The sequence below is a fragment of the Myotis lucifugus genome, unplaced genomic scaffold (genome assembly GCF_000147115.1).
Source record: "Myotis lucifugus unplaced genomic scaffold, Myoluc2.0 scaffold_255, whole genome shotgun sequence".
Taxonomy (NCBI): Eukaryota; Metazoa; Chordata; class Mammalia; order Chiroptera; family Vespertilionidae; genus Myotis; species Myotis lucifugus.
The window spans coordinates 1,343,586-1,355,317 of NW_005871303.1; the positions used below are offsets into that span (position 1 = coordinate 1,343,586).

Below are 11,732 nucleotides of genomic sequence, written 5' to 3' on the forward strand. Positions count from 1 at the left end.
GTCATTCAAGGGGTGAACGCATTGCAACCTGGCGGAGCCATCTTGGTCCCTGTCCTGGTGGAGGTGAGCTCACCAAGGGCCTCCCACAGAGTCGCGAGGGAGACATTGTCCCCGAGTGTGGTCATGTCGCTGCCGGAGGTGCAGAGGGTGGGAGCGCTCCTCCCCCTGAGCTCCCCTGGCTGCAGGCACCAGTTAGTCGCACACCCGTGAGAGTCCCCCAAGACATTTCATTAGCCATGGGTCTCATAATGAGAGTGGGGGTTCTCGCAGCAAAGCCATCTGTTACTGTTCTCCATGGACTAGTAGGACGCCACTCCTAATGGGTTATAACTTAATGCTGCCTGTCATTGTGCTAGAAAAGGTGCTGATATTTCAGACATTTATAGAGCCTTCAGCACATGTTCTTCCCAGCTCCAGGCCCAGCATGTGTATAGCACCTTCGTTAGGGACCAGCTACAGGTGGCTGCATGGCAGTCAAGAGGCAAAGTTGCCGCAGGCCCGGGCTAGACTCGCAGTAGCAGGAAGGTCACTGCAGAGGCCCAGAGCTGCCCCGCCTGTGCCTCCACCAAGTCGCTGGCAGCCCCGCTACGAACAGGCCAAAGAAGGCCTCCGATGCCCCACGGGGTCCCATGGGCTCCGCAGTAAACAGCCCTGTGGGCTTAGAGCGGCGATGGAGTCGGGAGGTGGGCACCTGCTCTCTGAAACACCGCTTTGAGCTGGCGAAGTGACATGAGTTGTTTGAAGTTAACGTTGGTGGAGAAAGCTTCCTTGCCCTGTGCCCAGGCCCTGCAGAGGGGCAGGTCAGACAGGATCACAGCTGCGCCGCCGGGAGGCAGAGGCCTCGCACGGTGGGAACACATGTTCACAGGACAAGCCCAGGTTCTAGCTTGTAAAAACGGGATAAACCGCACCACACCAATCTGTCTGCATGAGGCTGTCTCCCTTCAACAGGTACATTTGTTTTTCAGTTAAGAATTAGGAGGCTCTTTCAAACGTTTTGTGAGCCGTGACTTAAAGCTTGACCATCTATGGGTTCTTGTCTATAACAACACAAGTAACATTGTCAAATCCGTGCAAGAAGGATGAGCTCACTGCTGTTTGCCAGGCCTGGTGCTCAGGAGGTGTCCGTCTGTCCAGCTGGTCCCTGAGCGCTGTTTGGATGCTGCCCATGCAGATGCTCAGGACCAAGCACTGAGGGGTGATGGGCCAGAGAACCAGTGGTAGGAAAAGCAGGCGACCCCCAGTGCCCTGGTGCAGCTCTGCCCGGGGAGGGCCCGCGCCCCGTGCCGCCAGCTTCCCTCACCTCGGACTCTGGCCGCGCTTAGTAGTTTCCATGGGGCCACATCCTCCTTCAGTCTTTTTCTTTGAGTCTAGTTTGTTGCTTTTCTTTTCTAGGAATTTCAGTAACACCTGGTGTTTTCTGAAACCATGTATTTGAGGCCCGGGTTGTGAACGTGGGAATAGCTAGTGACACCTCCCCACCATTTCTCTGTAACCACGCCGCCTCTGTGCAGGGCTGTAATATGGGGATAGTCGCTTTCTTGCCAGGAGATTTCGAGGGCCCTGTCCTCAGCTCCCTGAGGAGCACGGCAGCACCCCCCTTTCCTGCCCCTGGTGGGGCTGGCTCAGGAAGCGCCCCTCTTCCTGCTGAGACTGGGCGGCCCAGGAGATTCCTGCAGATTCAGCCAGCACAGCGGGGCTTTGTGTTGTCAGCCTCAGGCCTTGGTGACGCCCCAGCCTGCCCAGCCTGCTCACATGGAGACCTGAGCTTTATGGGTAGGGCTGGTCTCCCAGCAAAGGGGCCACTGCCCACATCCTGGGGTGCAGGGAGGGGGAGGGCGAGGCCCCGAGGACAGGTGGGCGATTGTTAGCTTTATCACCATGCCATTCATTATGGCGATTTCTCCCCCGCCGTCCGCGTCCCCACCCTGCGTGGGTTTGCTTTCAGATAAGTCTGAGTGCACAGCAAGCACCATATTAATCAATGTCAGCTCCCCAGGGAGCAGGCCCCAGCGCTCTGCTGCTGGGCCTGCTAGGCAGCGTCCCTTCTACCACCCGCACCCCCGCGCCTGGCCAGGGAGAGGAAGGACGTGGCACTGCCAGGCTCCCCTCCTCTGGGCCACGCTGGCTTCCCCAGACCCATCCAGATGAGCAGCACCCTCTTGGCTCCTGGCCTGGTCCTGGGAGTGGCTGGGGAGCCCCAGTCTATGGGGGTGAGGGATTGGCCATCATCTGGGCTCTAAGACCCCCCCCCCCCCCCCGGGAACAGAGAGGCGGCAGAACCAGCGCTCTCTCTCGGCCCCCCGGGGTGCACGGAACCGTCACTCACAGAACTACTAAAAATCACCTTTGGTGGTCTGTTCACACCAGGCCCTGCTGGATTTGCACGGGACCTTGGTCCTGGGGTGCGTTCCCTTGGGGGCGTCAGGCTTCGTGGTGCAGGCTCAGGCAGGAACCGACCAACTGAACGCAGGTGCTTTCTGGGAGGGGAATTTCTGTTGTAGGGAGGGCATCGCACTACAGCTGAGGAGAAAACAGTGGTTCTGGGCACATGGACGTCAGCCCTGTCTCTGTCGAGACTGCATCCCCGAGTGGCCCTTTGCAGCCTGGCTCCTTCGACTCCTGGGAGCGCATGTGGCCACATACCTGCCCCTTGTCTGAAGCCCCAAACAGGGGCTGGGGCCAGGGAGCTACATGGCTGGACACCCCTCACGGCACCACAGGGCAGCGATGGAATGCTCTGGGGGCAGCAGGAAGCACCTGACTCACCACATCCGGCTCAGGCCACGGGGAAAAAGCAGGCCCAGGGTGGCAGAGTCGGGGGCCGTCAGGACGTCCCAGGGCCACAGACTCCCCTCTGGGTAAACTTGTTTGCAGCCACTTCTTGGCAGAGACCCTCCCAACTCCCTCCCAACCTGCAAAGACCAGCTGGTGGTGGGCTCCAAGCCTGCAGGAACTCTGACCTCTCCCTGACCTTTGCCCCCAGTGGGGGGGGGTGCTTAGTGTCTTAGCAGGTTGTCCCTTTGGAAAGGGGAAGGCCTGTGTGGGCCCCACTGCAGGCATCTGATTGGATGGCCTGCCCCAGGCATGGCAGGTCCCAGTTGGATTAAACTGAGAAACCCTGAGCAAGGCGCCTGTAATGTGGAGACAGGCCGGCACGTGCTGCCACTTGTCCTGCGAAGAAGTTTGTGGGGCAGCCGTGCTGTGCTGTGCTGTTGGACGTGGGAACCATGCAGCTGTTTAACCACACTGGCTGCGCTGGGTCTATGGTGAAGGAAAGCAGGGGTTTCCAGCACGGGCCGGGTCACAGATCTGTGGTGAGAGCCTGTGGGGCTAAACAGTGAACTCGGCAGAAATACCAGGTACGGGTGCGAACCCCAACCGCCTGTCCAGTGCTTGAGGCACAGGGACGACGCAGGGCTCAAGGCCCAGAGCAGAGAGACCAGGAGGTGGCCAGGTGCCCACGACAGAAGCAGCCCAGACAGCTAATCACATTCTTCTCTTTTTCCTGAAACAGGAAAATTTAATAGAGAATAAGGTGCCGTTCACAGCAAATACCCGTAGAGTATTTTGGAATTAACCTACACAAACACATTGGACTTTTACAGGAGAAATGTTCATCCCTAGCGAAGGCCGTGCAAGGTGCACTGAACAACCAGGGCTCTCCCTCCACAAGGCCCAGGCGTTCAGTCCTTCATTATAACTGCACTGCAGTGCCCACCAGTGTCCACACGGGCGGGGCTAGCAGTTTCACATGCACCGGAGAAGGCCTGTTGGCCAACACAGCCCCAAGGCAGACTGTTCCAGTGAGTTCCAGAAACGGGAGGGAGCTGCCCACAGGCAGAGGGACATGAGGGGCCTGGATAGGCAGCTGCAGGACACTGAACAGGTAGCCAGTGTCTGAGGACATAGCACTGTGCACAGCTGGTGGCCACAGGCCCAACTTTGGGGCACCCCACTTGGTTCTCACCACATTTGCATCACTTGCTGGTCCGTTGGTTGGCTGTGGTGGCTCCATTCCTGAGGGGGCCCCTAGGCCTCTCCCAGTGGCTCAGCAGTCAGTGAAGTGAGGCCTGTAAGGCCAGGGCAGGGACAGTCTCCACCACAATGATGACCGCAAGGCCGAGGCCTGGGCACCTGGACGTTACCTGAGATGAAAACTGAGGTGGGAGCAGGTTGTGGAGAAGAGGGCATATAGCCAGGCTGGGCCCCAGTGTCCACAGGGTCCCTCTGGGCCAAAGTCTCACAGCAAAGTCACCTGCCAAGTCACTGGGGTGCAGGTGGGGGCAGGGCACATCACGTTACTAGGGCACGTGAGGTCCTGATGCCGTTTTTTCCCATGCATTTTATTGTACTTTAGAACATGTCCAAAAACAAAAGCAAAGTTAATAGATGATCTAATTTGTTTAAAGGAATTGTGAGTTTGAAACTTCTGTAGGGGTGTTCTTTCCCTGGGTAACATTGGCCATCCCAAGGGCCTTCAAGAGAGAATCCGAACAGCCCCACGTGGCACGCGGAGCAGAGGCCCGGGAGGGGTGGAGCCGGCAGCTCTGACCTGCTGTGTCCTGTCTCTCCAGCTACCCATACAGTGAGGACTGCAGCCAGGGCAGGCAGTACATGAACACCCGGTGCCCCGCCTGGTGCGACCGCGTCCTCATGTCCCCGTCGGCCAAGGAGCTGATTCTGAGGGTAAGTGGTGGGCAAGCCCCGACCTCATCCTGCGATGGGCCCACAGTCTCCTCAGGGCCAGTGCTCGGGCTGGGGGGGGGGGGGGCTTGTGGGCAGAGCCCGGGGTCTGGGCCTGTGAGATCTGATACTGGGAAATTTTCAGGTTTCCTGTAGCCTCTTGACTTTCCAGGGTTTTTCAATGCCCACATTTTAACACAAAAGGAATGTTTCAAAAGAATCAGTATCTGAATTGCTTTTGTCAACCCCATCAATATAATCATGAAAAATTATAAGAATGGCCAGCATTGTTTCACGCAGCCCGTGTGATATAGGCAGTGGGTAGGAGAGGGCAGGGGCACGGCGACCCACCACCACACCCCTGGGCTGCACCAGCTGGTCCTGTCTGTGCTCCTGTGCCAGACCCTGGGCTTCACCCACTGGGCAACAGGGGCTGCAGGCAGGAGGGCAGAGTGCTCATGTGCTGCCTCAAGTTCCACACCCCCCACCCAAACACCTCACCACCTGCTCAGCTGGACCCTGCAGTCCCTACTAAGAGGCCCTGATCGCCTTTTTGGTGAGGGTTGGGCCCGGATGCTCCCCCCTGAGCCTGGAGCACCCTGGGGAGGAAGCCTGGCCCAGAGGCTGGCGCTTACTCTGAGGGCGGGGCCAGGAGCCTTGGGAGCCCCCTGACTGTAGGCAGGGCTCACACCTGATAGGCAAGCTGAGCACAGGCTGCCGGCCAGAACAGGCCCCTTCAGGAATGAGACAGGTGTCACCTACCTGGAAAAACAGTTGAAAACTAGAAAAGTGCATTTTGCACTAAGACAGCTCGAGTGCTTACACCAATGAAGAGAGGGCTGGCAGGAGGCCACGCTTGTGTTCAGGGCTCAAGGCAGTTCAGCGGAAGGCCCTGTTCTAGACTATTTTACATTCACATCTTCTCCAGTTTTGGGGGACGAATTGGATGCCCTGGGGGATGCTGGGCGGCGGGCGTTACAGGCCACAGCTGTGCCAAGCTGCTTCCTCGGCCTCATCCATCATGCCACGCTCGGTTTCCTCGTCGTCATGTCCCGTCTGCCTCCCCGCCCGACAACGCTGAAGGTGGCGGGCGCAGCGGGGCTGCCTGGAAGCCGGTGATGGATGCTCAGCGAGGTGTGCCGCGCCCCCGTCATTTGTTTATCTGTCTCAGGATTATGCAGTTGGAAACCTACAATTTTATGCTGCCTTTGTAAATTACCACGCCGCCTTTGATGAATGTCCCCACTTGCGTGGGGCAGCGTTGCGATGGTGAGGGATGGGAGTGCTCACTTCCTGGCAGGTGAGCACGCAGCAAAGTAAATCTGGCCTTAAGCTTCCTGCTGCATTGAAGAGAATTCAGCTTTAACTGTAGAGTCCCAGGTGCTTCAGCTGTGGATAAAGTCCCGGCCCAGTCAGGGCCGACTGACTGCCAGGACCAAGCTCTTCACCCTCGAACCCAAAATAAGGTGTCTGCCAGGCACGGGAGGTGGTGGGCACGGCGGTCATGCCTGTGAGGGTCCCACCAACTGCAGTGGTCGTGGGGTGCCAAGGTGCTGCCACGGCTGCCAGAGCTTCCACCCTCCGCTGGCCACTCCCTCACGGGGCCAGGGGACTGCTGGCCATTCCTGCCTCCCACGCCGTAACCTCTGTTTGCTTTTCCCAGTCGGAGAGCGAGGAGAAGGTTGTCACCTACGACCACATCGGGCCCAACGTCTGCATGGGAGACCACAAGGTGATGTGAGGGCCCCGGCCCAGGGCCGGGCCTGCGGGGTGCTTCCCTGCCTCCGCGGTCTGGCTGCACAGGACAGGCCGCAGTGTCTGTTTTCACTTAACTTTAATAAAATACCGGTGGTAGGCAGCTGTGTGAGTAGATAGGTAGGTGGGTAGATAAGAGGGCAGAAATGACCAGTCACAACAGAGTAAAATACACAATTTAACTATTTGTAAAAAAAATATATATACACATATATATATATATATACTGTCTCCGTGGATTATTTCTTAGGCCATTTCTCACGTGTGCATTTGAGGTGTTTTATTGTCCTTATGCCGAGCCAGTCTCAGCAGGCGGTGGTGAGTGTCACAGTCAGCTCTCCAGGGACTAACTTCGTGCACGAGACTCCCTGCACCTGAGCCCAGCATCCTCGCTGAGGGTTGTGCTGGCGACAGGTGTGGCCCCTCCCTAGGGAGACTAGAGGCCTCCACGCTTTCCCGTTTTGGAGACCACTGGGCATCATCCTGAGACGCAGCCCCCACACTGGCACCCGACGGGGTGGACCCAGGCGAGGACAGGAACTCTGCCCCACCCCCATTACGTGGGGCATAGTCTGCGGTCTTTAAGTCAGTTTTTACCTTGGATTTTATCTGGAAATGATACCTCTTTACAAAACGTGAAGGCACTTTGCCTGAGCCCCTGGCCGTCCAGCCTGGCTTCCTTCCATATCAATTGGGTTCCATGCGCAACCGGGTAACCGTCCTTGGCCCCAAGGTCACCAGCTCCTCGGTTCAGGCAGCCCAGAGCAGAGGGCGAGGGTGAGGGTGAGGGTGGGGTGCGGCGCGGGCTGCCTGAGTTCTGACGCCCTCCTCTTCTCCCGCTGCAGCCCGTGTTCCTGGCCTTCCGCGTGGCGCCCGGGGCAGGTAAAGCTCACGCACACGTGCACAAGTGTTGTGTCGTGCAGTGACGTGTGGTAAATATGGCTCCTTCCCTTGAGTTCACCTTTTCTGAGCTTTTCCCGGTGTGTCTGTCCCTTTAACAAACCACTGGTTCCACTGCAGGGAGGCGATGCCAGCGACACGAGAGGACCCTTCGTGAGCCCTGCCTATAGCGTGAGGAGCAGATGGAAGTCGCGTCCATGGAAATCCACACTCAACAGCTGCATCGATTAACCCGCCCGAGCGCCACCCGCTAGCCGGCCGGCCCACACTTCGCTTCAGCCTCCGGCCCTCCCGGGGGAGCCTCACATACCTCACTGTCTTGTCTGTTCATGTGACATTAAGTAGAAATATTGGGTTTTTTAATAAGTCACAGTCCTGTTGCCAAAACTCTAATAGACAGCAGAGATTCTGTATTTTAGACTTCACGGTTTTCAGTTTGTAATAATTGTCAGCGTGGGAACCCCACGGGTGTCAAATGTCCCCTCTGCCAGCTGGAGGTGTGCCCGGGCGGGAGCGGGCTCTGTGCTGACTCGGGCAGCGTGGCCACTGTGAGGACAGCGAGGGCCCTGGCTCCAGCCGATGGCCCCTCCTGTGTTGTTCCTTCCACTGCCATGTACATGGTGTCTGAATCACACTGCAGCTGCTTCCCCGTTTTATATATAAATATATATAAATATATACTTTTTAAAATAATTTATAAATCTTACCAAAACTTACGCTAAATATGCTTTCCAGTATGAATGCTCAAGAGTGTCATATCAGCAGGTAGAATTGGAGTCTAGGAGTTTAGTTATGTGAACGTCACACACATACCTGCAGAACAGGTGACGTGCCTGGCAGTGCATCGTGGGTGATCAGCGCCAGTACACCTGGCTACCCTAGCAGCCGTCGCTCCTCTGCCTTCTCCTGTGTAATATTAGACCTGAATGTGAAGGTTATAGCCGACTTGGTTGTACCTTTTAAGAATTTTGTAAACCGTTTTGTCTGTCTTTTGTTACTGTTCTATGGTGCCAAGTATTATATATAAAACAATAATATCATGGGAGAAGTAAAAATAGCCTAGTTCGCTTCCAATAGAAATTGCTTTTAACATGGGCTGTACATAAAAACATTAAGAGGAACAGAACTGTAAACGTCCTGGGCTCAGCTGCAAACGCCCCACGCAGATCCGTGCTGCCCACACTCTCCCAGCACTGAGTTAGCGCAGAGCTGACGGGAGCCTGCGGGGGAGAAGCCTTGCGTTTATTCGTCTGCTCTAGAACACTAAGAAGTCCTGGGCTGGAGGCCGCAGGCAGACGCTGTTTAGGTCAGTCACTACCAGTGCAAGTGATGCGGGGTCCGCTTGCCGAATCTGTGTTCTTGACAATACGGGGGGGTCTGGGTCAGGGCGGTCACTGTGCTGTCCACTTCCAAGCGGTGATTCTGTTCAACGGGGTTTCAGCTGTTGGTCACTGTGGAGGCCTTTAGAAATGACCGCTCCGGTTCCTAAGCAATAAAATTGATCATGGTGAACGCAGTTCTGCCTGGCTTTGTCTTCTTCCTTCCCGGGTTTGTCCTCTTTGAAATGCTAAGTGACAGGACTGTGCCCTCCTTAGCCTGTTGAGGACTAAGCTCATTAGAAATCCTGGAATTTCATTCCATCATTTACCGTCACACAAACTAAGCTGAGAATTAAGAGCAGAAAAGTAATCTGTTGGCTCTCTTACTGCGGTGATAACTAATGGGATTCACCCCTCGGCATTTTTACACAGGATTATGTAAATGCACGCTTTCCTCAACCTGAAACTGGAAATTCCTTTGCTCTTAACTTGAGCTGAGACAATAGTTCACTTGAAGAAATAAAATAAATTGTCTCTCTTAAAAAGAACGAAAAAACAGCCAGTGGTTCCTTAGAAATGTCTGATTTTTTAGATGGTACAGCCATGTGGCAAAAACAAAAAACACCCACAAAACAAAAAAACTTCAGGCATTTGCATTCCTCTTTAGCATTTTCAAAACCTCCAAGAGAAGTCATACAGTAACAATCACATTTAATTTTTAAAATTAGTACCCAATCCTTATGGCCATTAAGATGCAACATGCAGAGCCTGGGCCACGGTCTTCGATAACCGAGAATCAGGGTGGTGGTGATGGTACCTGGACCAGCCCTGGACCTGCCCTCAGAAGGCAGGAGGACCGGAAGAGGAGGAGGGGGGAGTCCCGCTGATTCCCAGAGCAAGCGAGTGGGCGGGAGGGCGGAGCTGCAGACCCCACTCCCCTAGCAGGAGATGCTCGCCCTCCCGGCTGACGGGACTGCGCTCTCCCCGCGCTCCCCCAACATCCGCAGAGTAGTTTAAATTAAATAGCGCTTTCTACTGAGGAAAGATCTGTAATGGGAGTTGAAAGGCCATGATGCTGAGGAATTGAAAACCCCACTGATTTCACTCCACACGAGTGCCAGGGAATACTTGAAAATATTCAGCTACTGGGGCTAAGCCTGTTTTAACACACAATCCAGCAAATCCAGGAACCATGGGCCGGGAGGGAGCAGGACGGGCCCCCAAATGTGTTTCAATCCGCCCCAAACCTCATCCCAGCTGGCAGGCCGCAGGCCGCAGCCCCGGGGAGGAGAGGCTGTACCTGCCGCCCCGCGTCTCACCTGCCGGCGCCGCGCCCCGCTCCGTCTGGCTCCTTGCAGCTCCTCCAGCGCCGCACCCAGCGGCTCCTTCCCGCCTAGGGTTCGCAGGGCCGGGCCGCCCTCCTGCGCGCCGGGCCTTCGCTGTCCCCGGAGAAGCCCGAGCAGCCCTCAACCTCCGCTCTAGGGCGCGGGCACCTGGCTGGTTTCGCCGCGCACGACCCAGGCGCCGAGACAGGACGGGAAGAAACACGCGGTGCAGCCGGAGCCGCGGCTCCGACGGGGCCGTGTTAAATAATTTATTGATGATACAAAGTGATTCCGCCGAGCCCGAGCCGGCAGCTTTATAACTTATTCTGTAAAAATATATATACAACGCCGGCTGGAGGCGGGGAGGGCCGGCTGCGCCCCACCCTGGCCCTCCTGCCTCGCAAGACCTCACAAGGCGTCCCCCGCGCCGCCGCACGGGCTGACCAGCGCTAAGTTCGAGGGTTTGTGCTTCTTGAGCAGCCGCGTGATCTTCTCGTCGTCCGAGTTGGGGTCCAGGGGCCGGTTGTACTCGTCGTCGTCCTCCACGTCAGAGCCGCCCACCTTCAGCTTCTCGGCATCCGAGTCCTGCTTCTTCTTGGCCGACGCCATCTCCGCCGCGTGCCGCTTGCGCCACTTGGTTCGGCGGTTCTGGAACCACACCTGGGGGTGCAGGGGGACATCAGGCTGCGCCTCCCAAAATGCCCGACCTGCAGCCCGCGGCCAGCACATTGGCCCCCACCCCTGCAGCAGGGCAGCTGCGCCTCAAGGGCCGGGCCGAGGCGGGCGGCCGCTTAGGGGCCGTTCGCAGGATGCGGGCGCGAGGGTCTGCCTGGTGCCGCGGGACCCGCGAGAGGCCGCCCGGCCCGGCCGCCGCCTCACCTTGACTTGGCTCTCGGTCATGCCCAAGGAGTAGGCGAGGCGCGCACGCTCCGGGCCCGCCAGGTACTTGGTCTGCTCGAAGGTCTTCTCCAGCGCGAAGATCTGCTGGCCCGAGAAGGTCGGCCGCGAGTGCTTCTTCTTGCCGTCCTTGTCCAGGATCCCGCCGGCCTGGGCTGCACAGGAGAGCGGATGAGCGCGGCCGCCGCCCCCAGCCCCGCGCCCCCAGCCCACTCCTGCGCGCGCCACTCACCCGGGCCGGCCAAGCGCGGGTCCCTCCAGGGAGAGCCCTGAACCACGCCGGGCCAGAAGATGGGCGGGCGTCCGGGCAGCTCGGCCAGCGGCTTGAGGTAGCCGCGCGCCACGGCGGCCGCGGGCCCGAAGTAGACGCCGGCCGACGAGGCGAGCCCGTTGAGACGGGGCAAGCCGCCCAGGAGGCCGCCGCCGGCCGCGCCCACGGGCCTGCCCCAGGATGTCGCTGATGCCGTGCGGGTGCCTAGCGGCAGCTGCTCGCCTAGCCCGCCCAGCGCGGTGCCTTGAAGCCGGCGGGCCTGCAGCGCGTACGGAACAGCGACGTCTCATGTGCCCTTCCGGCCCGGGAAAGTTTTTCGGCGCGGCCTGGTCGGGCCGACCGCTTCACGGGGGGTTGCGGGGCGCTTGGGCCCGGATGGGCCCTGACGGCCCCGGAAGGGCAGGCGCCGGGGCTCGGGCCGGGCGGCGGCGGGCGGCGGGGCGTCGGGCGACGGGCCGCGGGCCGGTGGCTTCCCGGGGCCGGTCGGAGCGGTGCCGCGCGGACCGGGGCGCGTTGATAAACCGCGGGGCCCCGGCGCGGCGCGCGCGATTGGCTGCGGGCGCCCGCGGTCCGATCCAT

At 58.4% G+C, this 11,732-nt stretch overlaps 2 protein-coding genes across 2 annotated transcripts in view; one reads left to right on the forward strand and one right to left on the reverse strand.

Annotated features, from left to right (window-relative positions):
- The window catches only part of INPP5A (inositol polyphosphate-5-phosphatase A), an 86,707-nt gene extending 77,850 nt beyond the window's left edge, over nt 1-8,857 (forward strand). The window contains exons 11-14 of the mRNA XM_014464547.2: nt 4,578-4,689; nt 6,350-6,418; nt 7,287-7,373; nt 7,462-8,857. Of these exons, the coding sequence (XP_014320033.2) occupies nt 4,578-4,689; nt 6,350-6,418; nt 7,287-7,367 (262 nt within the window). The 3' untranslated portion in view covers nt 7,368-7,373; nt 7,462-8,857. The remainder of the gene's footprint in view (nt 1-4,577; nt 4,690-6,349; nt 6,419-7,286; nt 7,374-7,461) is intronic.
- Nucleotides 8,858-10,393: 1,536 nt separating this feature from the next.
- NKX6-2 (NK6 homeobox 2) lies at nt 10,394-11,732 on the reverse strand. The gene is given in 4 exon segments (XM_014464520.2): nt 10,394-10,645; nt 10,865-11,037; nt 11,115-11,390; nt 11,393-11,732. Coding segments are annotated over 4 exon segments (1,041 nt in total).